This window comes from Amblyraja radiata, chromosome 27 (assembly GCF_010909765.2).
Source record: "Amblyraja radiata isolate CabotCenter1 chromosome 27, sAmbRad1.1.pri, whole genome shotgun sequence".
Taxonomy (NCBI): Eukaryota; Metazoa; Chordata; class Chondrichthyes; order Rajiformes; family Rajidae; genus Amblyraja; species Amblyraja radiata.
The window spans coordinates 16226822-16254752 of NC_045982.1; the positions used below are offsets into that span (position 1 = coordinate 16226822).

The 27931-nt window shown below is 42.7% G+C and overlaps 1 protein-coding gene and 1 long non-coding RNA gene across 2 annotated transcripts in view; one reads left to right on the forward strand and one right to left on the reverse strand.

Moving 5' to 3' along the window:
- Nucleotides 1-3571: 3571 nt before the first annotated feature.
- LOC116988505 lies at nt 3572-27875 on the forward strand. The gene is made up of 3 exons (XR_004415966.1): nt 3572-3679; nt 11042-11045; nt 27865-27875. It is a non-coding gene; the product is annotated as an uncharacterized LOC116988505 (long non-coding RNA).
- Nucleotides 3972-27931, reverse strand: part of LOC116988504 (bone morphogenetic protein 7-like) — a 50387-nt gene continuing 26427 nt past the window's right edge. The window contains exons 2-7 of the mRNA XM_033045269.1: nt 15700-15892; nt 7611-7759; nt 6146-6343; nt 5307-5386; nt 4996-5106; nt 3972-4194 (exon numbers count right to left, since the gene is read on the reverse strand). Coding sequence (XP_032901160.1) covers nt 4045-4194; nt 4996-5106; nt 5307-5386; nt 6146-6343; nt 7611-7759; nt 15700-15892 — 881 coding nt within the window. The 3' untranslated portion in view covers nt 3972-4044. The remainder of the gene's footprint in view (nt 4195-4995; nt 5107-5306; nt 5387-6145; nt 6344-7610; nt 7760-15699; nt 15893-27931) is intronic.

Consider the following 27931-nt stretch of genomic DNA (forward strand, 5'->3'; position numbering starts at 1 on the left):
GTGTGTTGCATCTAGTCACATCTTCATATTTCAGATTTCTCACTGCAGCTGGAATTGTGGGAAGTATGGGAAGAGGGGGCTGAAAAAGAATGGGCAACAGGGAATCAGGCAGGAGAGAGATTAGGGGGCAAAGGGAGAAAGTGACTGAAGAATTGAAACAATAATCAAAAGGAGACTGTGACTCCTTGCCTACGAATAGATGACGGCTTGTTTCATGGACTATGCAGCATTGTACATGAATTAAAACTATACGGGCTCTTTAACAATTGCAGGAAATGGATGTGTCAATTTAGCTGACGCTTTCCACAGGAATGTCTTGTCGCAAGTAGAAGAGAATGCCTTCTCATTGAAAGCAAAGATTCTTTTACTTGCCTGATGCATCTGTGGTCTGTGGAAGGCTGGAATAATTTGATGCTAAGAATGCTGAATACATGCCCATGGGAGAGCCGCCCCTTAGGTATAAATAGTTTGCTTATTATTAACTCTCACATGTCAAGGGGGGTCTAACTGGAAAATGGAGTAGCTAAAGCCAGATGTCACCCACTAAGGAAAAATAAGTGATAGTTCTTGGGTGTGCATACAGAATGTATGAAGCGTGTTTCTGTATTTTACTCAACAATAGTTTTCCTTTTGTAAATGTAGGAATTTATTAATGTTATCACTTTTGTTGCCGGAAATGAACTAGCATATAAGGTACAATAATAATACAAAATGGATTGAAAGTAAGATTATTGCAATGGGGAATCAGATATTACCATGGCATTGGGGATGCACAACTCTACTTTGACAGCTAATAATTAAATAGTAGCATTCATTAGAAGTATACCTATGAGCAAGACTATCTTCAAAGTGGATTAATTATTGCAAATGGTTTCCCAATGCAGCCAAAGAAGAGAATGCAAAAGAATCCAACAGGTACCTAGTTAAATGGGATCTTGGGGCTTAATTAACTTGTACAGGCCAGCAAAGTGACCACCAAAATATTAGGATATTATTTTACCTCTACAATTCAGACACTTGATTGTCTGACTCACTTTTCCAGAATAAAGACCCAAGCCTAGGATATTACACTCATGCCAAAAATAGATGTTTCTTTATTATAAAAAGAAAGAAGGATATCATTTGATGGGCCTTCCTAATAAAAGCCTTGCGATTTTCTAAACAGTATATAAAATCAACGCTTTGCATAATTCTGTGTGCAGCTGCCTAGGGTTGACAATTAAATAAATTGTTCCGCTTTCAACCTGAAGAAGAGTATTAACTATTTTCAACAGTTGCAGGAGTTTTTTTCCCCCCATCTGTATCCAAACCAGCAAATAAGAGACAAAGAAGTTGTTCTGAGGTGAAATTGGCAAGCAGCTATTTGGAAAGGCTCAATGGACAGTGGTGCAGCTGGTGGAGATGTGGTCTCGCGGTGGCAGAAACCCATGTTTGATCCTGGCCGTGGGTGCTGATTTTGTGTGGCGTTTGTATGTTCTCCCTGTGACCACGTGGGTTTCCTCCTGATGCTCCAGTTTCCTGCCATATCCAGGCAGGTTTATAGGTTAATTGGAAATTTCACCCAAGTGTGTAGGGAGTGGATGTGAAAGTGAGAACTCAGCAAAGGAAAAGGTGAAAATAGACACAAAAAGCTGGAGTAACTCAGCGGGTCAGACTGCATCTGTGGAAAAAAGGAATGGGTGACGTTTCGGGTCAAGACCCTTCGTCAAAGAAGGTGAAGTAGACATGAAGCCACGTAGCACGAAGGTGTGCATGGAATCTGCAGGATGAACAGAATGATCAAACATAATAACTCACATTCTTTTGAAAGTGGACTAACTTTTTAAAAATCATTCTTGAATGTGTTGGTCAAGTGTTGAAAGATCCAAAATATTTAGTCTCTTATTTCAGCCACTAGGTGCTGATATTTACCTTTGTACATCATTCAGTGGTATCAAGTGCAAAATTGGGCCACTGCAGTCGTTGTGAAACAAGTTAATAGGATCTGCAGTTAAACATTATATTAGAAAATATTATTTGTTTTTAACAGTTATTTTAATAAATAAGAACAAATTAGGCAAGTGATGAAATCGGGAGATGTTTGACTGATTCAGCATAGTTTTATAAAAGGTCACACATGTTTAACTATTCAGCATTTTTTGTCAATCTTCGAGATAGTCAATAAAGGAGGATTAAGTAATGTTGTACAATCATTTAAAAGCAATATGATAAGGACAGGCATGACTTTAACTGACACACTGGACACCAAATTTAAGGCAAATCAACCAATAAATAAAATCAAAAGATTGGAATATACTAAATATTTGTGAATTAGCAGAAAGTGAAATGAGTTTTAGGCTAGGATCCTACATTTATGCTCTATATAAATTAGCTATATTTTGAGAGGAAGAGAAGAGAAAGAGTATATATGTATCATGTATTGGAATAATGTAAAATTATGCTCAATAATCGTTGTGCAATATGCAGTACTTCTTATGTCGAATGTAATCTAAAGTGCAATGTAGACTCATCATCAGAGTGTTAGCTGGGCTTCAAAGTGCTTTGATCCATTGAATTGATTGAAAGATACAGCCTGGAAACAGGGCCTTTGGGTCTCTGAGTCCACACCGACCATCAACCTCCCATTCACATGGTTGTACTGGACAGAGAAAATGTACAGGGTAATTCACCCCAAGCCATTTTGTTGTTTTCTTCTCAATGTTTATTGAGATGTTTTTGAATATCATCTCAGGAAAAGCTATTATATTTTAAAGTTAGACAAAAATGCTGGAGAAACTCAGTGGGTGAGGCAGCATCTATGGAGCGAAGGAAATAGGCAACGTTTCGGGTCGACCTTTTGTCTACCATCGATTTTCCAGCATTTGCAGTTTCTTCTTCAACATATTTAAAGTTAACCCTGTGAAATCTAATAGTTGGTATGACAGCAATCAGAGACCCAAAAGCAATGGAGAATAGAAGTATTTAAATCAGAAACAGCAATAAAGATCTCCTAACTTATAAGTGGCAAAGCTCCCAGTGGTATCTCAATGGTATTTCACAGTTCATCCTATTTGGTATTGGTATTGGTTTATAATTGTCACAAATACTGAGATACAATGAAAAACGTTGGTTTGTGTGCTATCCAGTCAAATCATATCATACATGAGTTCCATCAGGGCTATTTATAATCAAGAGTCTAAAGTCAAGAGTGTGTTATTGTCATATGTCCCAGACAGAACAATAAAATTCTTACTTGCAGGAAATAATAGAAATGCAGTATCAACAGTTACATTTATTATAAAGTTTAATATATGTTTTTTTCAATCAGCAGTACTGTTTCAATCAGTGTAATACATATTTTTAAAATTGTAGTGAGAGAATAACAGAATGTGGAACAGGATCCCGCATCAATGGCTTATAGATTCTCAGGTCTTGATACTTATTGGCCTGGATATGTTGCTGGATTAATTTATGGACAGGAAACTTGGGTTTATTCACATGTTGTGTAATTTTAATTCCAAAGTTTTGATCTTTTGCCATTGGCAGGTTTATCACACACAGTTAGCCTGTTGACCAGCTTGGCTTCTAATAAGGCACTCAAGATGTCAGAGGAGCAACCAAGGAGGTTAGATTAATGAGGCCCTGTGAAGCTGTGGGTTGGGGGAAGATGTTTGCGATGGATGTGATCTCGGAACTCTGAGTTCTTGATATACTTGGAATTTCCCACCATTTTCCCAATTAAACACATCTAATTCCACATCCCCACTTTTGCTAAAATCCCTTTCTCAGTCTTGTCTTCGGTGCCCATTTTGTTTACACATGGACAAAAATAGTTGATAATTAAATAAAAAATTATCATAACTATAATTTTAGAAGTTCGTTATTGTCTTCAATGCTGTTGAACTGTGTCAGTTTTCAGAGTGCTTGGATCCTTATGTTGAATCATATATTAAATACCATGTAATTAGATTGACAAATGGGGACTGGCAGTGTTGTCTTCATTGCATCCATTTATTATTCCAGCTGCCTCATACATTAAATACTTGCACCATATGTGGAGATTTTTCACTGACAGCCGCAGGACTTTGCCACCATATTCCGGTACTTTTTTAATATCACATTATATTTCTCATCAAAGTAGAGCACTGATGTAGCACTGAGTTTGGTTGGTGCACAGCATGGCTTTGGAACCGTGTCTGGCTTCAACAGGTGAGCCTGTCAAAGGAAGAAAATAGTTTAAATCTGCTGATTTCAGCTTTTCTTTTCCCCTCCAGTCTCAAATACATAATCCCTCCAGAAGTTACATTTCTACAACTTATTAATTACTTTAAAATAGTTCAAACAATTGACCAGGACGGTCTTTCAGTCTCTGCTTGTTGCTTTATGCAAGTGCAAGCAATGTAAAACCACTCTGATTTGGAACAAAGTCAACCTCAAGGCAGAAAGTAGGTCCACCTCACATATCTGGTGGCACAGCAGCCTGGCAAAAGAACTAGAATTCACCTGCTGGTTTCGCTTATATGGGAATGCATTCACTCCCATCCCGGGATTTTAGTGTGTAACCTCGGTGATTTGATTCTTCATTGTAATGTTGAAATAACATTGGGAAGAGCTGTACCTTGGACTAAATATTCTTATGCACCCTATTGCTATTCTCGTAAAGCTTCTGTATGGAAATGGCTGCAGTTTATACATTTGTTGATCTATGCAAAATCTGAGATCCAGAGTCAATGCCATTTCAACATATCTTTTGGGCTTAACATTAAATTGCGAATGCCACCTGCTCCCCAGTGCAATTCTCTTACTTCCAGAAAACTTTGGATATTCACAGAAATATACTGGATCTAAAAGTAGGATGCATTTCTTTATAATGCCAGAAACGTAGTTAGAAACATTGATGCATGTTTCACTATTGAGTGAATTTTGATTTGTGTTCCTCCATTGAGTGAACTATTATTTAGGATAAAATACAATCCGTGTAACAATGTGATCCTGACTAGGGATCTGCATCCTTACCAGTGTCTGCACAATCGCATGGTTGGTTGCATTCATGTGGGAGTCAAGGGGAAATGAACATTCTCCCTCACAATAAAACGCTGCATAGCCATCTGGAGCAATTATCCAGTCCTACATTGGAAGAAAGAAAGTCCTCTTGTCACGTAAGGAGTGTTCAGTACAAAACATTCATTGGCTAACTGCAAACTAAGTGGTCAGCCCACTAAAGTAAAATTCAATTTCTATAAAATAAACTTTTAGAAATAAAGGTCAATGGTAGCCAATGTTTCCACTCTCTAAGCATTCCCATACCTTCCCATGAGTCAGCTTACCTGCCAGCCAAGATCTCGGAAGCTAACATACATTTCATGCCTCTTGCATACTTGCCTCTGATCTCCAGAATTATGGGCTCCTTATACAGAACAGAAAAAGATAAATATTATTTTTGTACCCAACTGACATTTTGGTTAAATTTTTATTATGGAAGTTAGTGTCAGATTTTGGTGATATCTGCACTACCTTTGCATGGGTGGCGATAGGCAGAAATCAAATTTGACTGCCTTTGGATGATCCCATTCAACATACAAATGCACGTCATTAATGTGCTTAACACTTATTGGGGTTCCAGTACCTCGCTGTTGGGGTTCCAGTACCTCGCTGGCACTACTGCCACTCCCCACTCTGACCCTCGGTTGCATGCCACTGCATACTCCTAATATGGGCAGGAACTTAACATGCTGAATGTTTATTTGGGGACCTTGTGCCACAAGTAGCTTCTCCCTCTGGGTGACCATGTGGGGAGATGGTGATGTCTGTAGATTTCACACAGTGCGTTTTATTATTAAGACAAGACTTATTTTTACTGCTAATTACCACTTCTGGTTGAGCTTATCATTCTTACCACATTACCTTGCAAACTAAAAACTCTTTCACGACTCCATTTTGCTTATTCACTTCAGAAATTCGAACCTAAACTTGGTCCTTAACAATTGAAAAAAAATTCCTCACAAATTGAAAGAGAAACTATACCTTAAAAAAATTATTTTACATTGGTTTTGCATTGCGTTGTGGTAAGGCAAATACATGGCATAAGAGGGGACCATGTGTGTAAATTTAGCTGCTTAGCTCTAATTGTCTCTGGGCATGATTATTTCTATGCTCGCTACATTACCTGACACACTGGGCAGTCTTTCGCAAGATTCCTGCGATTGACTATATTTCTTACGACCTCTGCGTGGTTTTGTAGCCCGTGTTGTACGAACAGGTGCCTCACTTGCTCTGAAGAAAGTCACCATGAAAGGCTGTTTGGATCGGATCCCTCGTCGTCCGACCAGACCAATAAAATCGGGGTTGAGACTGTGCCCTGGAGCTTAAAACAAAACACATATTCAATAAATAAACCAGCTTGATATGTCCACAACATTAAATGCAATTTGGGACAGATTTTACTTTTTTAAAATAATTTGTCTTATTACCCTAATTGTTTCTTAAGCTCCCTATCAATTCAAGCCACATTTCTAAGCTGGTTCAAGTATCAGGTCAGTTGCTGCTCGGCCTTGCAATGCCACTCTGAAACCATTTGTAAAGAGGTGGCCCAAGATATTCTTGCCAATGGTTCTCTGAGTTTCCCACTATCAATGAACTGGATTTGTCATCACCAATCTTTAATATCATTGCAATGTAAGTTCTTTCATATCATGAACTTTGAGATTGTTAAGTTTCCACACATCAGAAATTCCTAATGCATGGCCATAAACAAATATAAAACTTGAATTCATAGCTGCATAACATATGGGGCCAGCTACAACCTATGCCACAGGGTGGTAGGATCTCTCATCTACTTTACTGCGTATTGAATTGCTAGTCCCCACAGGTGCATTACATACCTTCCTATAAAATGAGCAGGAACCTTAAAAGAGCTACTTTACATGTGGAAGGTGTCAGAACCATACTTTCAGCCACTTAGCAGAAATCTATTTGCTTATTCTATAAAGCAACTATCTGGTATGGCTTGGAATGCCAATGAAAAAAAACCCCATTAGGGTTCCAAAAATGGATCCCAGGAATAAATGATCGTTAGTGGGTACGATTTGTGGCCATCATTGAATTCAATAAAAGTATTGCTGCCACTTCCACGGAACCCAAGTAACACTCAGAATTACAGAGAGGGAGTTAAAATAAATAAAGAAGAGGAGGTGCCAAAGGCAGAACAGGCCATACTGTGGTCCTTTGATTCTTGAATCTGCGGTGTGAGTACGACAGATTCTGCAGTTAGTGCTCCTAGGTATTCAAAGTGATAGTGTCAGTGAGGCAAGTGAGATTGCAGCAACTATTTCTGTAATAAACCACTTGTATGGTTGCTTAAAGATTATGAGCATTCTAAATCTTCACATAGAGCAAAAGGCTTTTACATTGGAAATTATGGATATCAAATCAACATCAGATTAAAAGATTCCTTTTTGCTTTTCCATTGTGTAAATATTTTCGGATAAGGCCCTGGAATGATAAGGAAATTGGCCATTAGCAGTAACGTTGACAGCAAATACTCCAGGACAGCAATGTAATTGTCAAGTGACATCCGGGATTGTGTCATTTTGACCTTGCAACATATTCTGAGAGGCTGGTAAATATAGTACCTTCATCAGTCTGCACACAGAGGCGCAGGCCAAGATTATAACGAGGGTTCATTAGCCAGTGATTACTCGTTGCTGTGATGTCAAACTCAAGCCACCCTTCTTCCGAAGGCCACACTTCTTGATAGTCCAATAGGAGGAGCTCTGGTTCTCTATCAATGGAAAAAATAAATTCAACATCAGGGAGACATGCAGGAATTTGAGTCATACCCAGCCTTGTGACCGCAAAAGGGAATGTTCTCTTAATGTGTTAGTGCTGCATTCAATGCTGAGTCAATATATCAGATTTACTGAACTGGAAGGTTGTCTGTGACATTGCCCAGGGTGAGCTAGAGGTTATGGTGATGAAAGAAAGTGATTAAAGCTTGGTTGTGGTAGCTATGGGCATCACTACAAGCATAAAAGGAATGAAGTTTGTCATAGAATACCTCAGAGAATTCCTGTTACTTTGACTCTTAGGGAATAAATAACAATTTAAATCTGACACCGCTTTTTGGCTGGTTCCACTGACAGGAAATATTTTGAAGAAGAAGCTTGGCTAGTCTACCATCTTTAAAGGCCAAAGAGCACCAGTCTGAGGGTGAGGGAGTGTTTGAGGGAGAGAATCACCAAGGAGATCATATTTGTGTGGGACTTTGGAAACATTACTTTATATAATTTCCCTTAGTCTAAATCTAAAGGGTGCCACATCTCTTCATATCTGGTGCCCATCAAGTTAGAGTATGGAAGAAGGTCAAAAAAAAAATTTGTGACTCCGATCTCAGGAGGGTATATTCTATTTTCCTTCTTTGTTACACTACAAAATATCACTAAATTATGGTTGACTGTGGAAAGGTTTGCATGCTGTAATGGGCTACAAAACAGAATCGCTGGCAACAAAGCATCCTTCCCCGGTGAACTCAATGCATTCAATGGTTGTTTTGAGCAGAAGCACAGTGGAATGATGTTACCGGCCCGACGGCTTTGAGTGCATCTCGATCCACGGGCACTGCCGTAGATTTCCCAGTGACCTTCCCGAGAGTGAACCTGTGGGAAGTAACTGGCTCAGATGGAGTCCCTAAAGGTGCGCTTACGAGCTGGCGGAACATCTGACAGGAGGATTCACGGACAACATTAACCTTCCCCTACCGCATCTTGGCATTCCCACCTGCTTAAGAAAGACCGCTATCACCTCAGTGCCAAGAAAAAGCTAGGTAGAGTGACAAATTGACTACTGTCTGGTTGTTCTAACATGCACCATCGTGAAGTGCTTCGAAAGGATGATCATGGCAGACTTCAAAAGCAAACTTACAATGGCAAGCCTTTGACCATTCTATATTAAAGGAAAATATATGAATTGGAATTATAAGCATGACTCTAATAATTTCCTTTATCATTCTGTTGCGCTATTGAAGCAGTAATCAGAATTTAATATTATTTTACCAATTTTTTTTTAGAAGAACTGTGAACAACTGTGCACTTTGGTAGAATTTATCTGTAGCATTCCAGGGTCAGGTACTGACATGGTAAGGCAGCATATGCACTGAGTGTAGTGTCTCAGATTAAAGGAGGCTCTGTCCTTGTGTGGAAGAAGAATGGCAGATGAATGGAATCTCTCGCACAGTTAACAGAAGCTGTCAATTGAGGAATCAGATGAATCCAACAGTGTTGCAGAGGCACTTTCAGTCACAAACTCAGGCTAAAGCTTTGCATACAATACGTGCAACTATACTGCTTCAGTGTGATCCCTTTACGACTGAAGAGCTTCATGAAACATGCTAACTAACTATCAAAGCTTTGAGGCAGGGAACGGAGGAAGCCAAGGTTTCACCTTCTTCTGTCAGCTGTGGTTAACCTTCAGTGGAATAAAAATGTGATTTTCTTGAAGAGAGCCAAATGTACTCAACCCTCCTGAATACTGATGTCTACTCTTGTCGCAAACCTGTTCATTTTCTCCATTCTAACAATCTCAACTCCGAGGCCTCTTGCCTCCCTCATTCATTTCCATTCTGTCTAATCTCCATTCTCAATCCTCCACCTATCTCTAGTCCAGTAATTGACAATTTCTGGCATTTGAGCCAACTATTTCCTTCAAGCCATTTTTAAACACACCACGTTTTACATTCAACACAATCCACTGTAATATACTTCAGGCACACCGTTTTCATTTTTCATTAACCACCAGAGAACTGTAGCAGCATTTCCATGTGCAATAATATTATAGTAAGGCTGCATTTTCAATTTGTTTATTTATTTAACTAAGGAAGCACACATCACAATTAAAATCCCCCAAATTTAACCAATTTTATCTTCCAGCTCCATTAACTTTACTGAGAATTATCACTTTGTCAGAAACTCCATACATTTACAGTGCTCACTATACTTTCAATGTAACCCCACCGTCATTTTGTTTCAAAAGGCTCATCTTTCATGAAATTCTAAAAAAAAAACATTAGCTGAGCTGCTGGAAAGTACTCAAAAGAATGACCATTCCGGAAAAGGAGGATATGTTTCTCAGTGCAACATTTCTTTCCTTTCAAAATGCATATCAGGAAACTGGCGACAAGCAGCTCTGAGTATCTGTTAATTGGCAACCAGAGGCTGTTTGTAATTTCCTATTATGTACTTCCAGTGAGCATGCCTTTGCACCTGGATGAAAAGATGGATTTTTTTCCTCATGGCCTCAAGGACCATAGCTCCAATATTAGAGCACAGTACCGGGCCCTTCGGCCCACAATATTTGTGCGGAACATCATGCCTAGCTGAACTAATCTCATCTGCCTGCACATGATCCATATCCCGCTATTCCCTGCACTTCCATGTGCCTATCTAAAAGTCTCTTAAACATCACTATCATGTCTGCCTCCACCACTACCCCGGGTAATGTGTTACAAGCCCCCACCACCCTCTGTGCAAAACATTTGCCCCGCACTTCTCCATTAAACTTCCCCTCTCACCTTATAGCTACTGTATGCCCTCCAGAGTTGGACATTTCCACCCCGGGAAAAAGGTTCTGACTGTCTACCCTATCTACGCCTCTCAAAATTTTACATAACTCTATCAACGTTATACCTTCCCTCAACGTTCCTAAAAAAACAATTAAAGTCCATCCAACCTCTCCCTATAGCTGAAACCCTCTAATCCATGGAACATTCTGGTAAACCTCCTCTGCATCCTATCCAAAGCTCCACACCTTTCCTGAAATGGGGTGACCAGAACTTGTCCTTCCCTCTTTCTCTTCCCTGTGTCCCACCTGGATGCACAGTAACAATTTCTCCCATCTCCCTCCCCTTCCACATATAATCCTTCCACTGCATCTAACAACCCCCCCCCTCCCCCCCCCCCCCCCCCCCCCCCACCCCCCTCATTGGTATCTACCTATCACCTGCCAGGGTTTTCATGCCCCTCATCTCTTCTGGTTTCCTTCCCCCCTCCACCCCACAATCATTCTGAAGAAGGGTCCCAGCCCGAAACATCACTTATCCATGTTCTCCAGAGGTGCTGCCTGATCCGCTGAGTTACTCCGTCTTCTGGAAGTGGCGGCACTGTTGAACGGCTGCAGCTCGCCTGCAGTCCGTCTGTCTTTACTTTTTGTTGTTGTTTTTCTTGTCTTGTTTTAGTTAAATTTTGGTTATTAGGTTGTGTTATGTGTGGGGGGGGGGCTGAAACATGGTTTTCTTTCTCTCCCTTTGGGGGAATGCGACTCTTTCTGTCGTATCCCCCCTTCTCTGCCTCCGTCTGCGCTGAGGCCTAATGGCGGAGCTGGCGGTCTCCAATTGTGACCGACCTCGAGGCTCCGGAGGCAGAGACAGCCAGGACTCACCAACGCGAGGCTGGCCGAATTCGGAGCTGTGGCGGCGCTCGGGCGCTCCGGTGAGGGCGGCCCAGCGCGGGGCTGAGACGGCGCTCCGGTGAGGGCGGCCCGGCTTGGGGCTGCGACGACGCTCCGGTGAGGGCGGACCGGCGCGGGGCTGAGACGACGCTCCGGTGAGGGCGGATCGGCGCGGGGCTGAGACGGTGCTCCGGTGGCTGAGGCGGCATTCCGGCGGCGGCAACCTGAATCCGGGGCTCGGCCGCGGGCCAGTGGACGACATCGTTGGGAGCTCGCAGGTCACAGGCTGGTGCCTGTTTTCCGGAGCTCCCGCGGCAACAGCTGCGTCCGCTGGACTGGAGGGCGGCAGCTTCGACCACCCTGGGCCGCGGAGCTTGAACCGGCCCGTTCGCAGAGCTCGGTTGAGCCGCGGGACTGACTACCATCGCCCGGTGGGGTAACAACATATCGCCTCAGCGCAGAGGGAGAATGAGGAGGGAAGAGACAGTAACTTTAAGTCTTTTGCCTCCATCACAGTGAGGAGGTGCCTGGTGAACTCACTGTGGTGGATGTTAATTTGTGTTTATTGTGTGTTTTGTTGTTTACTATTATATGTATGGCTGCAGGCAACGACATTTCGTTCAGACCGAAAGGTCTGAATGACAAATAAAGGATCTAATCTAATCTAATCTAATCACATTGCGTCTTTTTTTCAACCTTAACAAGGTTTGCTGGATTTGGATCAGGCTGTGATGGATACACAATGTAGAAAATATACACTGAAATAATACCCCTTATTGTAAATTAGCTGCTACCTTGTTAAGTATAAACTCAAGATTGATTGCTCCTTTGGTTGTAGCATTTGTCTTCAGAGGCCTGCTGAATCCGATGGAGATGCCTTTGGAATAAATGGCCTGGCTTTGCGAGTTCTTAAGTCTGTGAGTTCAGTTTCTCATTTGTAAGATTTCAAAAAAGAACCCAAACAAAATACTGTAAATGAGGATGGGATGCTATCAGTAAGTAAAATGTCAAAATTGGTCGAGTTTTAGAATATTGAAAGTACAAAGGCAATTTAAAGTAACCCACGTGGTCATAAGAAGAATGGGCAAACTCCACACAGACAGACAGCAGCCAATGTTATGATGGTCTCTGGCGCTGTGGAGCAGCAGCTCGGCCAGCTGCGCCACTGTGCCGCCCACAGTGGTCAAACAGCCAGGAAAACTGCCTTGTTCTTCAAAATTGTGGTGTGAGATCTTTTATACCAGCTGTAAGAAGACATTGCCAGATCTGATATCTCATTCATCAGGCAGCACCACAAACAGCACAGCACTCCCTCAACTCCCTCTGCCGTTAAGTATCTGAAGGGGTGTTAAATTAGAATCCTCTGACTCTGAACTATGAATACCTCTAATCGAGCAACAGCTGACACATATAAATGGAGGGAAGGCAGAAAAATGGTTTTAATTTTCTATATCTGAATTTGAGACCATAGGGCATCCATCACTCAAACTCTTCCAATGTGCAGCCGATTCCTATCAATTTTTTTGGACCATTAGCCTAAACTGCCCTCACTTTGAGATGGAACCTGCACATTTGCAGGTTAATTGAGCAGCAGGAGCACTGAAGGAAAATCCTGACAGTGCATCGCGGGTTAGGTATCTTTGTGACTCAAAGTATTGGCTTGCCAGACAAGCCAGTCAGCAGGAATGACTAGACTGCCTCATATAAGGTCCTTTGATCTTATGATGTTATCTCAGCTCCTAACACTACCCAGGGAGTGTTATTTTCAATTAATGGTTTGTTGGGTCTCGAGGGATGGGAAACCAGTTCACAGGAACCACTTCACTGAAAACAGTCATAAAAAGAAACAAAAATCCAAATAACAGCTCTGATGAATAGCCCCACCCTAAATACTAATAAAACGTATTTCCTAACTGCTGACCACATAATTCTAGCATTCAGTACTTTTATTTTTGAAATATGAGCGATGTCCAAATCAAAGTCAATATACTACTGTGACTTTTCATCCTATTTGTTTTTGCCAAATATATTCAGTTTTGATTCCTTGTATCATTGACCTCAGGACATGATCACTACTGAACTGTGCTAATTTCATTTCATTTTGATTCTTCACATATGAGTAAGCTGTACTTCCCCTGCACATCATAACCTTCCAGTGATTCACGTTCTACCACTCCTTAAAAAAAGACCCAAAGTGCTGGAGTAACTCAGCGTCTCTGGAGAACATGCACTGCCTGCCTGCCACTTCATAGTTTGGTTGTTCTGATGCAGTGGGGTGGCCAGCAACTCATGCGAGTTAATATTAAAAATTATGGGGCCAAGTTGTGCTGGTTACAGACAATGTTTCCAATGGCAACCACCCGTAGTCAGCCATTTTTAACTGAGTAGGTCTGGGAGTTGCAGAGTGATAAATGTTGTTTTGTCACTGGATTCCACATGGAGTCATGGTGAAGTTCAGGTTTGCTAGGACTCCCCAGTGTTATTAAGGGAATCCACCCCCCCAAACAAAAGCCAAACACACCTGCCATCGGTTTAGAAACCCCATTCAATTAAATTGGGAGTCTCAGTCAGGGATATGTAGCAAGGTTAGTGTTCGCTTTTTATTCAGTTCAGTTTAGTTTATTGTCACGTGTACCGAGGTACAGTGAAAAGCTTTTATTGTATGCTAACCAGTCAGCAGAAAAACAAAACATGATTACAATCAAGCCATTTGCAGTGTATAGATACATGGTAAGGGAATAACGTTTAGTGCAAGGTAAAGCCTACAATATTTTAATGACTTTATAGTTTCTTTATTTAAAAAAAAGTAGTACTTCTGTTATTGTACAAAATATCTATGAATATAAAAGATATTTTAAAACTGTAGAAAAGCCTCAGAGGTTTTTACAGAAGGCAAACTCTTACCGGAGCTTTATCTTTTGTAAAAGGGTGCCAGGGCTCAGTGTTACGCCCCTGAGGCCTACTCACTGTTGAGGCTTCACTCTGCCTGGCTCCCAGGTATGGAAGGGCAGAGAGATCAGTCCTCAGTATCTGGTCCAGGCTGGCAGGGAAGGCAGGTAATGCAGGTCCCATTTCTAGGCTGCAGGCTACATAACATATTCAGCATGATTTGGCCCATGGGAACACTTGGTAATGAGGCAGTATATCACTTTGTAAAACTTATTCACTGAGTGAGATTCTGAAATGGGATACCTAATGGCTTAACTGCAACAAACTGACTTCATGCAGCTTTTTGAACAGGCTGATGGGGAGAATGGTTTAGTTTCTTGGGCTGATGGGTAGGTGATAAATCCAGAGTACCACCTAGAAATGGGTCTGTATGCCAGGTTAGGACAAGATCCAGCTCAACTGTGACGCTACAGGTGGTTAAATAGCCTGCTTACAATTCACGTCACCATATTTTCTTATAACATAGAAGGAGCCATACGGCCCATCAGGTCCATGACGGTTCGCAGAGCAATCTTATCCTCCCACAACTTTTCTCCATAACCTATTAAGGTCATAAGTGATAGGAGCAGAATTAGGCCATTCAGCCCATCAAGTCTACTCCACCATTCAATCATGGATGATCTATCTCTCCCTCCTAACCCCATTCTCCTGCCTTCTCCACATAGCCCTTGATACCAGTGGCACCCAATTCTCCCCACATTCCCCTAAATTTGATCACCCACCTACACCAGGGGCAATTTGTATAACCAAATAACTCACCAGCACATCTCTTGCACATGGGAGGAAACCAGAGGCCCAGGTAAACCCATGTGGACATAACTAAAACATGCAAACGCCACATGGACAGCAGTGTAAGTCAGGATTGAACCCCAGGTCTTTTGAGTTGTGAGGCAGCAAGTGTATGCGCTGTACCAATGTGGCAGCCCAGAGGAAGTCACTTCGAACTGTGTCTTAATGAACTTGAAGATACAGAATAGTCAGCCCATTGCCATCTCTCCAGATATTTACTTTAATTCTTGCATAGTGTGCAGAAAGGTAGGCAGTTAATTATTAGTTGCTTTACACTGTGGAATAATGATAACAAAACCACCAGCTACTGCCTAGATTGACTAGACTGACACGAAGAGTCTGAGCAAATGTAGAAACTTTCTCTGCAGAGGCCAAAGGCTTATGGAGAAATAAAAAGAAACGTGTTCTGAAAAAAATATCGGGTAAAGCAGTTTTTTTTGGTGGTGCATTGAGAATGGAGTGAGGCGGATTGACAGAGGACGCATTTCCCATATGTGAACAATGGATTGCATGACTGTGTTGGTATCAATAATATACACTAACCTGTCCTTGAACTCCTGCAGCACTTGGTAAATTGTGATGTGAAGAGTCATGTTTCCATGAAAACTCTGATTTATTCCTTTGTAGATCCTAAACTCTGCTGCAGTTACCATTTCACCTTGAGGAATCTGAGTTAAATCAAACTTAAATTCCTTCCACTGTGCCTCATTGTGAAAGGCATCTTCATTGTGCTCCACTGTCAAAACAACAACAAAAAGAATCATTGATTACATATGTTTAAGCAAGAACTGCAGATGCTGGAAAAATCAAAGGCAGACAAAAATGCTGGTGAAACTCAGCGGGTGAGGCAGCATCTATGGAGAGAAGGATTAGGTGACTTTTCGGGTTTCGAAGGATCTCGAGCCGAGACCTCACCTATTCCTTCTCCCCATAGCTGCTGCCTCACCTGCTGCGTTTCTCCAGAATTTTTGTCAACCATTGATTACATATGGTTGGCTTGCAATTCCTTATCAATGATGTCCCATAATCGCCAGATGGGAGTGTTTCCAGTTGGAATCTACTCCTATTGTTGGCAATATAGGTCCTATATCACAATTATGTACACCGAACATTACTGAGGACAATCTGTCATCAACACCTATGCAAAATCGCACAGAATCCACCATTTAGAATTAATGCATATTTCTACCAGAATTATATTTGATTTGTTGCGTTGTTGCATTTAATGTGCCTGCAAGGCTGCAGCGAGTACTATATTAATTGTTCCGGTCTCAGTGCATAAAAAAATTAAATACTATTGACCCTTGAAATGGAAAGATTTCTAATCTTGTCAGGGTTTTGATTTACATGCAGAGTACACAATTTGCAATATATTAACTCCAACTCTGCAGGGTTATTCACAAATTCATCCAAATGCCATAGAGAGATTGATCAGTCCATTAAATGTTCCTCAAACAATGGAAGTTTAAGGGAAACTCTCTGACAAAACATATTCAGAGTATCCTGCTGTAATGTTAGTCAGGTGAAGGCACTCAGCCTGGAATGTGGTGCTGTCGTTGGTTGAACTGTAGGTTTATTTTGGAGGGTAATGTTTAGACCATGCTATAACCTAAATCACAATAGAGAATTGGTTCCAGACTTGTATTCCCAATTTCTGGAAAGATCTGCATCCAATTCGTTTTCATTGAAAAGGTAGTGGGCACATGGAATGAGCTGCCAGGGAAGGTCGTTGAGGCAGTTGTGTGGCATGATGGCGCAGTGGTATTGTAGCTGCCTTGCAGTGCCAGAGACCTGGGTTCAACCCTGACTACAGGTGCTGACTGTACGGAGTTTGTACGATCTCCCCATGACCATGTGGGTTATCCCCGAGTGTCCCGGTTTCCTCCCAAATTCCAAAGACATACAGGTTTGTAGGTTAATTGGCTTCAGTAAAGATTGTAAATTATCCCTAGTGTGTTGGATAGTACTAGTGTACAGGGATCGCTGGTCGGTGCGGACTAGGTGGGCCGAAGGGCCTGTTTCCACGCAGAATCTTTAAAATTAAACCATAAATGTCCTGTAACAGCATTTAATAGGCACTTGGACGGTCACATGGATTGAAAAGGTTAGAGGGATATGAGCCAAACGTGGGCAAATGGGACTAGTTTAGATGGGGTATCTTTGTCGGCATGGATGAGTTGGGCCGAAGGGTCTGTTTTCATGTTGTATGACTCTATAACTAATTAGCCATTAATCAATTAAATGTTTAGACAAAGTCTAAATAATACCTGATAAGTGTATTTCAATTAACCTTAAAAAGGAACTTAAAACATAATAAATGTCTATTGTCAAGTAATATGTAATCTAACAGTGTCACTCCTGACATTTAGATGAAGTTTTACGTAGATTTATTTTGTCTTACTAGATTTACTGCAGCCCACAGTCTCGCTATTGCAGCGACGTGGAACGGTGAATAAGCTGATAATGGAAGGATACAATTCTTTATTAGTTGTACTTTGATTTACTGCAACCGTCATGCTCCACAGTGTGGTAACCTCACCTTCCACTGATCTTATTTTCTTCACATAAGAAACCAAAGGCAGGGTAGTGAAAATTCACAAACCAGAACGAAACCCAGAGGCATAATTATAGGAATGGTCAACATTTAAAAATAAACTCCTAAAAAGAAGGAATTAATTAAAGGGCAAAAGAACAGGGTGTGTTTCAGAAATAAAAAGGTTATTGATTTCATGATTTTCAAAACCACGTGCTCCATACTGTAGCTCTTGGATATTTTAAAAATTGACCTCACTCTACAGGCAAGATGTTATTTGATCTCACTGTTTTTGGATTGACCTCCCAGAAACTTAATTGGCATGGAGTTTCAGTGAGGCTCTGACACTTGATATTGGTGAGGATTGAGAATTTACAAACACGAATGGAGTTTTGCATTCATTTGCATTGACTGAAATAGTATCCAACCCCGACCATAAAACTGGTCCTGCCTCAAAGACAACTAACCAGCCTGGTGATTATCTGTTAATTATACCTGTTTGTTCTCCTTCATTCAGGCTTTTAAAATTAAGATAGGGACTTTTAACATTTGGGGTGGCACGGTGGCGCAGCGGTAGAGTTGCTGCCTTACAGCGCTCTCAGTGCCAGAGAAGCGGGTTCAATCTCGACTACGGGTGCTGTCTGCACGGAGTTTGTACGTTCTCCCTGTGACCGCGTGGGTTTTCTCCAAGATTTTCGGTTTCCTCCCACACTCCAAAGAAGTATAGGCTTGTAGGTTAATTGGCTTGGTATAAATGTAAAGTGTCCCTTGTATGTGTAGGATAGTGTTAATGTGCAGGGATCGCTGGTCGGTGCGGACTCGGTGGGAGGAAACTATATCTCTAAACTAAACTAAACAAAGCTATATATTTCCGCGCTATATCTCTAAACTAAACTAAACTAAACATGCAAGGATACAACGGTAACTTTTTAAAGTTTAAAAAATATTTAACTAAATCAATTTGCTAAAAAAAAGTGCAATAATGAAACCGACAAATGATGCTATATTGGCATTTTCTGGATTTAAAATCATGTTACTCACAAATGCAGTCTACTCAACATAATAAAAATGTTTTTGTGGTTAAACAATTATAAGTTGCATTGATAAAATTAGACCCATTTACCACTCTTAAAAATAATAAAGAATAATTTTAAAGTAACAGAGATGAAAACGCATTTGGGGAAGTTTCGAGTTTAGAAATACAACGTGGAAACAAGCCCTTCGGCCCACCGAGTCAATGCCCACCAAATATCGCCCATACACTAGTTCTATGATATCTCACTTTCGTGTCCTACACACTAGGAGAAATTTACAGAAAATGCATGGCCAGCACAATGGCGCAAGGGGTCGCACAGTGGTGCATCTGGTAGACAGTGGTGCATGTGCCTCACAACACCAGAGCCTGGGTTCAATCCTGACCTTGGGTGTTGTCTGTGTGGTGTTTTCACATTCTCCATGTGACCATGTGGGTTCCTCTGGGTGTTCTGGTTTCCTCGCACATCCCAAAAAACGTGTGAGTTTGTTGGTTAATTGGACGTTGTAAATTGCCTCTAGAGTGTCTGGAGCGGATGAGATAACATGGAACTAGTGTGTTGGTTGGTGTAGATTCAGTGAGCGAAGGTCCTGTTTCCATACTGAACCTCTAAACTCGAAACCAATTAACCTACTAACCTGCACGTTTTCTGAATGTGGGAGAAAATCGGGGCATTTGGAGAAAATCCACGCAGTCACAGGGAGAACGTATAAACTCTGCACTCTGAGGTCAGGATCAAATTCAGGTCTCTGGCGCTATGAGGCAGCAGCTCTACCACGGTGCCACCTGAGGTGTTGATACCGAAAGAATATCTGATTATGAGAGGAAATTGAGACGTGTGGAGGACCAGTGGGGTCTTGTAGTCTGTCCACAGACCCTTTAAGGTAGCATAGAGGTAGGAAGGTGGTTTAAAAGCATATAAGATGCTCACCTTTATTAGACACAGCAATGAATATAAAACCAGGCAGATTATGCTGGCATTGCAATCACAAAGAAAGTAATGCCCCTGTCCCACTTAGGAAACCTGAACGGACACCTCTGGAGACTTTGCGCCCCACCCAAGGTTTCCGTGCGGTTCCCGGAGGTTGCAGGTAGTTGCCGGAGGTTGCAGGTAGTGGAAGCAGGTAGGGAGACTGACAAAAACCTCTGGGAACTGCAAGGAAACCTTGGGTGGGGCGCAAAGTCTCCAGAGGTTTCCGTTCAGGTTTCCTAAGTGGGACAGGGGCATTAATCAGCATCTCTATTTCCTCAGAAGATTAAGGAGTTTCAGTCTGTCGACAAATACTCTCTCATATTTCTACAGGTGTACAGTAGGGAGTACCATGACTGGCCTGGTTCATCATCTCGAATGCCCAGGAATGAAGGAGCTGACAGAAAGTGGTGGACACTGCCCGGTTCATCACAGATACATAGACACCACAGACCTACCCACCATCGAAGGGATCTACAGCAAGCGCTGCCTCAAAAAGGCAGCCTATATCATCAAAGACCTACGCCATTATCACACATTATTTGAATTTGAATTTGAATTTGATTCCTTTATTGTCATTCAGACCTTTCGGTCTGAACGAAATTACGTTGCCTGCAGTCATACACAGTAACAATAAATAACAAAACATACAATAAACACAAATTAACATCCACCACAGTGAGTTCACCAAGCACCTCCTCACTGTGATGGAGGCAAAAGTCTTAGTCTCTGTCTCTTCCCTCCTTGTTCTCCCTCTGCGCTGAGGCGATCCAGGCCAAAGATGCCGCCCTCCAGTCCAACGGACCTCCGTGGTGATGTCACCGCTGCCGAAAGCCAGAACGCCGTCTCCGCTCCGAGTCGGCCCGCCACAGCCTCAGCTCCGAGTCCCGCTGCATCAGCTCCGAGTCCCGCAGCCTCAGCTCCGAGTCCCGCTGCAACAGCTCCGAGTCCCGCAGCCTCAGCTCCGAGCCCCGCTGCATCAGCTCCGAGTCCCGCTGCAACAGCTCCGAGTCCCGCTGCCCCAGCTCCGAGTCCCAGCTTATCATTCCATTCTTACCATCGGGAAGAAGGTGTAGGAGCCTGAAAATTGCGATTACCCGGTTCATAAACACTGGCGGATGTGCGGGAGTGGGCGCCGTCTGTGTATGGCAGCCTGCCCGAAGTCCGTCTCTTCACCTTTTTTTTATTTTAAGTCCTGTCCAAAATGTTAGTGGAGGTCTTTTATGTGGTGGGTGGGGGGGGGGAAGGGGGAAACTTTAATTCTTAGTCCCCTACCTGGTCGGAGAGGCAGCATCCCTCCGAGCTGCTTCTTCGCCCCGTCCTCGCGGCCTACCATCGAGAATGGAGCGGCGTTTCCTGTCGGGACCGGCCGGGACTACCGCTTCGGCGGCGGCGCAGCGCAAGGACACCATCACGGAGCGGAGCCACGGAGCGGGCGATGCCTTGCCGGGTCGCCGTGCGGTAAGCTCCGGAGCGCTGTGGCCGTCGAACCAAACATCACGGAGCTGTGGCTGCGGGCGTCCGGCCGCGGGCGGCGCTGGATTTGGAGCGCCGCGGAGCCAGGGATCGAGTTCGCCGGGGTTGGAGCTCCAACCGGCGCGGCCTGAGGTCTACGAGTGCCCCGGTCTCCGGGGAGGAGGCAGCCGCTCCAGACTTTGCAAGCCGCTTGAGGAATTGTTTCACCCGACGCCAGTGTTCCATCTTCACGGCAAGAGGGCCCTGAAAACATCGGACTGGCTGCAAGGCCACAAATGGGGCCCGACCTCTGGTGTTTCAGAGGAAGAGGACTTAACTTTCTGCTGCCTTTCCCCACAGTGGACATTTTAGATTCTGTTGTGGGGGGATGTTTGTGTTGAACTCTATAATGTGTTGTGTCCATTTTCTTTCTTTCTTTATTTTTAACCTTTTTCTATGGTTTGTATGTAAATTTATTATTTAATTTATGTAAAGCACTTTGGTGTCAATGCAAGTTGACTTAAAATGTGCTATATAAATAAAGCAATAATAATAATAATAATAATAATAATAATAATAATGAATAGCGCCTTCCCAGCAACCACCAGACTTGAACATTACACAATACCACTTCAACAACTCGGTGAGTATAAACTGCTATGGACGGTGTTTTTTGTTGCACTATGGACTTCTTTTTTTTCTGCACCAGTATGACGGTTATTAATTTTTAGTTTAGAGACACAGCACGGAAACAGGGCCTTCAGCCCACCTGGTCCACGCTGACCAACGATCCCCATACACTAACACTATCCTCCACACACTAGGGACAATTTACAAATTTACTAAGCCAATTAGCCTACAAATCTGTACGTCTTTAGATTGTGGGAGGAAACTGGAGCACCAGGAGAAAACCCACACAGGTCACAGGGAGAACGTACAAACTCCATACAGACAGTCAGGATCAAACCTGGGTCTCTGGCTCTAGCGCTGCGCCACCGTGCTGCCCAATTTATTGAATCTTTGATTATTATATTTATCCTCGTGTCTTGTGTTTACAGGTTAGGCTGCTAGGCTGTTGCAAGAGGAACATCGATGTTTCATTGTCAGTACACAGGACAATTAAACACTCTTGACTCTTGAGGATTGCACAAAATGCTTGCTTGGCCACAATTTAATTACTGTGTACAATTCTCACCACTTCATAAGAGGAATGATAATTCTGTACAGGATGCAGGGGAGATTTACAAGAATGTCACCAGGTGTGGAACATTTTAGCATGATGAAACATTGGGTTGTTTTCCTTCAAACAGAGTAGTTTCGCGGGCAATGTAACTTTATGCAATGTAATGATTATAGGTATTTCCTTTAGCTGAAAGGCCCAAAATTAGACGACACGAATGTCAAGTAAATGGGAGAAGGATGAGGGGAAGAGGGGGGGGCTGGAATTCCCAGCCGAGCAGAATCTGAAACCCTCACCAGATTTTAAAAAGGTCTGGATGAATTTGAAGATCTGCGACTAGCAGAACAAAAATAATCAAGCAAGATTACATTGGGTCACACTTTCTCAACAAGCAGACACTCAATGGATTGAATGGACTTCTTGTCATATCATTTCAGTGCTTCCTGTAAAGTTCAAAAGCAAGTCTGCTGGTGATAGTTCATGAGGCAGAATTTTTGTGTGTCTTTTTAAACAAAAATAATTTAAATCAACAATATCCCTAAATACACACAAAAATGCAAACAAACCCACCACCATAATACAAAATAAAGCAAATATTCTTAAATATTAAATCTCTATTTCCCCATTCACATCCGAGGAGGAGCCATCTTGGGGAACGGCTGCTAACCAGCAGCCGTCCGTTCAATTCATTTAAAAAAAAGTTTTTAGTAAGTCCTGAGCTTCGTCTGTTGGAGAAATGGACTTTTTAATGTGGGGGGTAGGGGGTAATTATACTTCTAGGTCCCTACCTGGTCGGTGAGGCAGCTTTTTCTCCAGGCTGCCCCGTCGACCCGTCCTCGCGGCCTACCAGCGGGCGTGGAGCGCCGTTTCCTGGCGGGGACTGCCCAGCACCTCGGCTTAGTTGGCGGCACAGCGCTGGAGCGCTATCATGGAGCGGAGCGGGTGATGCCTTGCCTGGGTCGCCGCGCTGGATCGACGCGCTGGAGCTCCGGTGAGCTGTGACCGCCGAGATCAACACCTCCGGGCTGCGGGTCTGCGGAGCGGAGCGGGCGGCGCCGACTCTAACATCGGGAGCCTGGGAGCTCCAAACCGGCGCGGCCTTGTCGGCTTCGGAAGCCGAGGTCCCCAGCTAGGAAGCGGCCGTTCCAGGTGGCCCAGCCGCTGTGAGGACTCTCCCGACGCCGGGGCAACACCACCCGGCCAGAACGGCCAGAAACATCGGGCCTCCGTGGAGGCAATTGCGGTGGCCTCAATAGGCCTGACTTTGGGTGAACTGGGGATGGGGACTGGAAATTGTGCCTTCCCCCACAGTGGCATCCACTGTGGGAGGATGATTTATTTTTTTATTTTTGTGTGTAAGTTAATATGTTAGTCTGTGTCTAAGATGGCTGTCGGAAGGGAGAGTGGACGCTGGCGCGCTTTAGCTGCCGCTGCTCTCTCTTCACATTGTGTTTTTTGATTTTTTGTCTTTGGAGCGATTTCTGTCTTTAATTTGTGTACTGGTGATGTCCTTATTATTTATTTTTCTCCGACTATATGTTTTTTCTCTTCTGTTAATTTCTGTAAGGTGTCCTTGAGACTTTGAAAGGTGCCCGAAAATAAAATTTATTATTATTATTATTATCCTTATTGAGGATACATTCACCCGCCCCCCTCCCGTGGTACCCAGCGGTCCCGGAAATCCCCAGGGCACCCGTGGACAGCGCGTAGTCCCTTTCTAGTACCACCCGGGCGCAGACGTAATCCCGGAAAAGGGGCAGGCATCCGGCTCGGGCAGAATGTGTGTTTGTGATTAAGCTGGGTTGCAATGTCCAACCTTGTTCAGTCCTACAGAAGAACACAACGAATAGCAAGCACCACACAGCACAGCACAAGACAACTTGGCACTTAGGCAGAACATACAGGAAAGTGCCAGGTATGGAAGAGACTAGCGGCAGGGACACTTGGGCAACTTTACAACAAATGACCCTTTGATAAAACATCAGCTCCTTGTCATCCTTACCAACATGTAGGATGCAGGCAGAATTGTTGTGGGAATGCCAATACCTGAAAGTACATCTCCAGTCACGCACCAAATTGATTTAGGTTGTTCTTGCAGTTCCGTTAGTGCTGCGGGGTCAATTTTCATCAATGTGAGACTAACTTCATCACAAAGATAACAGTCAGTCAAGAAAACCAGGGGAATTGTCACAAGCCATAGAGTGTCTTCCACATCCCCAGCACAACTCAATGTAGGAAGAGTCTGGTGGGAAGGGACTCAAGTGTGGAGGATGTGGAGAAACAATGAAATGGGTAAGGGATGGTGTGTAGGGTGTAGGATTGGGAGACCTGGCAAGCTTTTGTGGGCAGAACCATAATCATCACCATCCATGTGATGACGTAAAAGGATAGGAGGCCCTGTTAACATGCAGTAGGTCCCTGGGAAGGGATGGAGTTGATTCCAAACAGTGACATCTAGTTCTAGCAAATAATCATTTATTTTCACAAATTAAAGATTTTTATTAATTAAATTTCCCCCAAAATGTTGTTTAACTCCAACAGTTTGAGATCAGGTGCTTATGCTGCAAAAAGGGGACAGGTGGAAGAGAGGGCCTGGGCTTTCTCCCTGCCTTGAGCTACCCCCTTGCTAAGTTCCGGCTGCTTTGGACACAATATCATAATCCAGAAACCATTGCATTTACCCAGTGGCTATGATCACAAGAATTTTGAAGGGAAATCTTAGTGAAACCGCAAGTGTTACTCAGTGCAACTAACATCTGGATATTTTTCATGCACATGTCACCAGATGTGGTGGGTTTCTTCATGGTTGCTTTCGAGGCAAGGCTCTGACACGGGACTCAAATTCAGGCACAAAGTGCTTCGATTGGTTTTGCTAGGTAATATAGATTTAAAAAAATTGAATACATTAAAATGCCTTTAGGAATTATAATTCATTTGCATTTTAAAAGCTAGAATAGTTCATTAATTTTTTTGGAAATCAATGTTATGACTGCTCCGTGGCACATGGCTTAGGTGGCTGTAAAGGTTTTACTGTTTTGTGGGAAGGGATTGTTCTAATTGTGATTTCTTTATACCCAGTCTAGCAACTCAGACCCTCAGGACTCAGCTTTGCTGATATCGTTGTTACTCAACTGATGTTGGTGATAGAAATGAATCTTCTCTCGTAGTGCATTCTCTAGCCTCCTATTCTTAGTGCTTCTTTCAGGTGGTGCTAAACATGTTGAAGGTTTTATTCATCAGCTGAGCTCGGTAACAATCAACACAAGGTTTCATTGTTCATGTTTAGCCCAAAGCCATGAATTTTCAAGGAATCTGGAACTAGAAGGATCACTTCCTTTAGAGTGTATAGTTTAGCTTAGAGATGCAGTGCGGAAACAGGCCCTTCAGCCCACCGAGTCCGCGCCGACCAGCTATCCCCGCACACTTACACTATCCTACACATACTAGGGACAATTTACAATATGATCAAAGCCAATGAACCTACAAACCTATAAGTTTCTGGCGTGTGAGAGGAAACCGGAGATCCCGGAGAAAACCTACGCAGGACACGGGGAGAATGTACAAACTCCGTACAGACAAGCACCTGTAGTCAGGATTGAATCTGGTTCTCTCGTGTTGTAAGGCAGCGACACCGTGCCACCCAAATAGCATTGGCTCTCCAGTGGTTCTTTTCTGCTGTTGGGACAAGACATACCCAAGGATGGCGAAGGATTCAGGTCTGTTTCTGTGAGTACAGCTGTTTCATAGTTGACTGCTCTGTGGGACACCTCCCCCCTATTTTGGGCCCAGCCCTCAGATAAGTACATAGCAAGGTTATTAGCACGGGTGTGTCATTGTCATGTCCTGTATTGAGGTTGATGCTGTGTGGTCTGCTTGGCTTCAATTTTATTTTCGTAACACAATCTCAGAGAATTAAAAAAAATCCTTAATCTGATTTCAAATTAGAAGACTCTAAATAGGTATAACTTTTACATAATTGTGTTCTTATACCCCTGCAATTCTTAAAACCCCCCATATTTTCTGAATGACTGGTCATTTTGTGTACTCCATAATGTCCTGTTGCAAGATGCCCTGACTGGATGGGAGATGACAAATTGATTACTGGGAACCATCGTCCCTGAAACATTTTGATCGGGGAAAAATACCACAAACTGGAAAAATCCAGAGACTTCATGCCCTTAATCTCAGAGATCACATGCTTCATGTGGTGGATAACCTTTTGAAGTCGTCTGTCATGCAACATGAATAACCCAGTAAAGGAGCTTATCATTTCTTTCCAGTTAGTTACAATGTTCTAAATATCATTTATGAACCGTTTCTTCAGAAATCCCAAAGGCAGCTGATAACACTTAAAAATATATAGCTTTATAATGGCTGAATATGAAGGCAAAAGAGTGGTGGGTATGGGTGGAATTCTCTTGCTCTTTAGTTTATTCGTTTAGTTTAGAGTTACAGCGCGGAAACAGGCCCACCGAGTCCGCACCGAGCAGCGATCCCCGCACATTAACACTATCCTACACACACTACGGATAATTTACACATACACCAAGCCAATTAACCTACAAACTGGTGCATCTTTGGTGTGTGGGAGGAAACCGAAGATCTTGGAGAAAACCCACGCTGTCATGGGGAGAACGTACAAACTCCGTACAGACAGCACCCATAGTTGGGATTTAACCCCGGTCTCCGGCGCTGCAAGCGCTGTAAGGCAGCAACTCTACCGTGGCCGCCCGAATGTCTCTAGATATTTCACTAAATCAGCATGGTTAGCTAAATCAATCTTGTTTCAGTCAATTAATTAACGTGCGATATTTAGATTTTCTATATGATATGCTATATACTGAATATTTACATATGTAACTAGAATTGCTTCTGTAGTCACAGGCTATAGTTTTTGCTTATAATGTATGACACTGAAGAATAACTTTCTATTGCTATAACATAATGAAATGGTTAATAAAATTCAGAAATATGGCAGATTTAACATGCTTAATAAAATTTTAAACCGGGCCTCTACATGATTATTTAAATCATTGTAAATAAGAATATTAACAGTAGTTGTGGAAATCATTACCTTCCTCACCTTTTAATTTTTACATCAGCATGAGGGCTTTAATAGCAAGAGGCCACTGTTTTATTCATTAAACATTATAGAACGTGCAAGTGGAGATGGAAAGGGTCAAAAATGCTTTTCAGCCTCAAACACACAGTGAAATATGTTGAAATAGAAAATTGTGGCTTGGCAGATGCTGTTGGAGTCTATATATTGCTTCTCATTGATAGATTTTTATCCAAACAGTATTATATTCTGACAAACTTGTCATAAAATGGGAATAAATAGCAACTTCAAACCGTTGAAACCAGGAATGCAGATTTGTCACAGTTTGGACAGAATTCACAACCTCAGCTTGGAGGGAGGAAAGAAAAATACACATTCCTGGCACTAAGGTATTTCCTGATTATCAAGGCTTCCTTATAATAAATACATTTTGGCTCTCTGAGGACCTGAGGAATAAAAAGCCAGGGATAAGGAAAAGCATTTGACCCGTCAGAATTTAGAGTAGAATGTATGTTGCAGGCACAGTGTTTTAGCTCAAATAGATC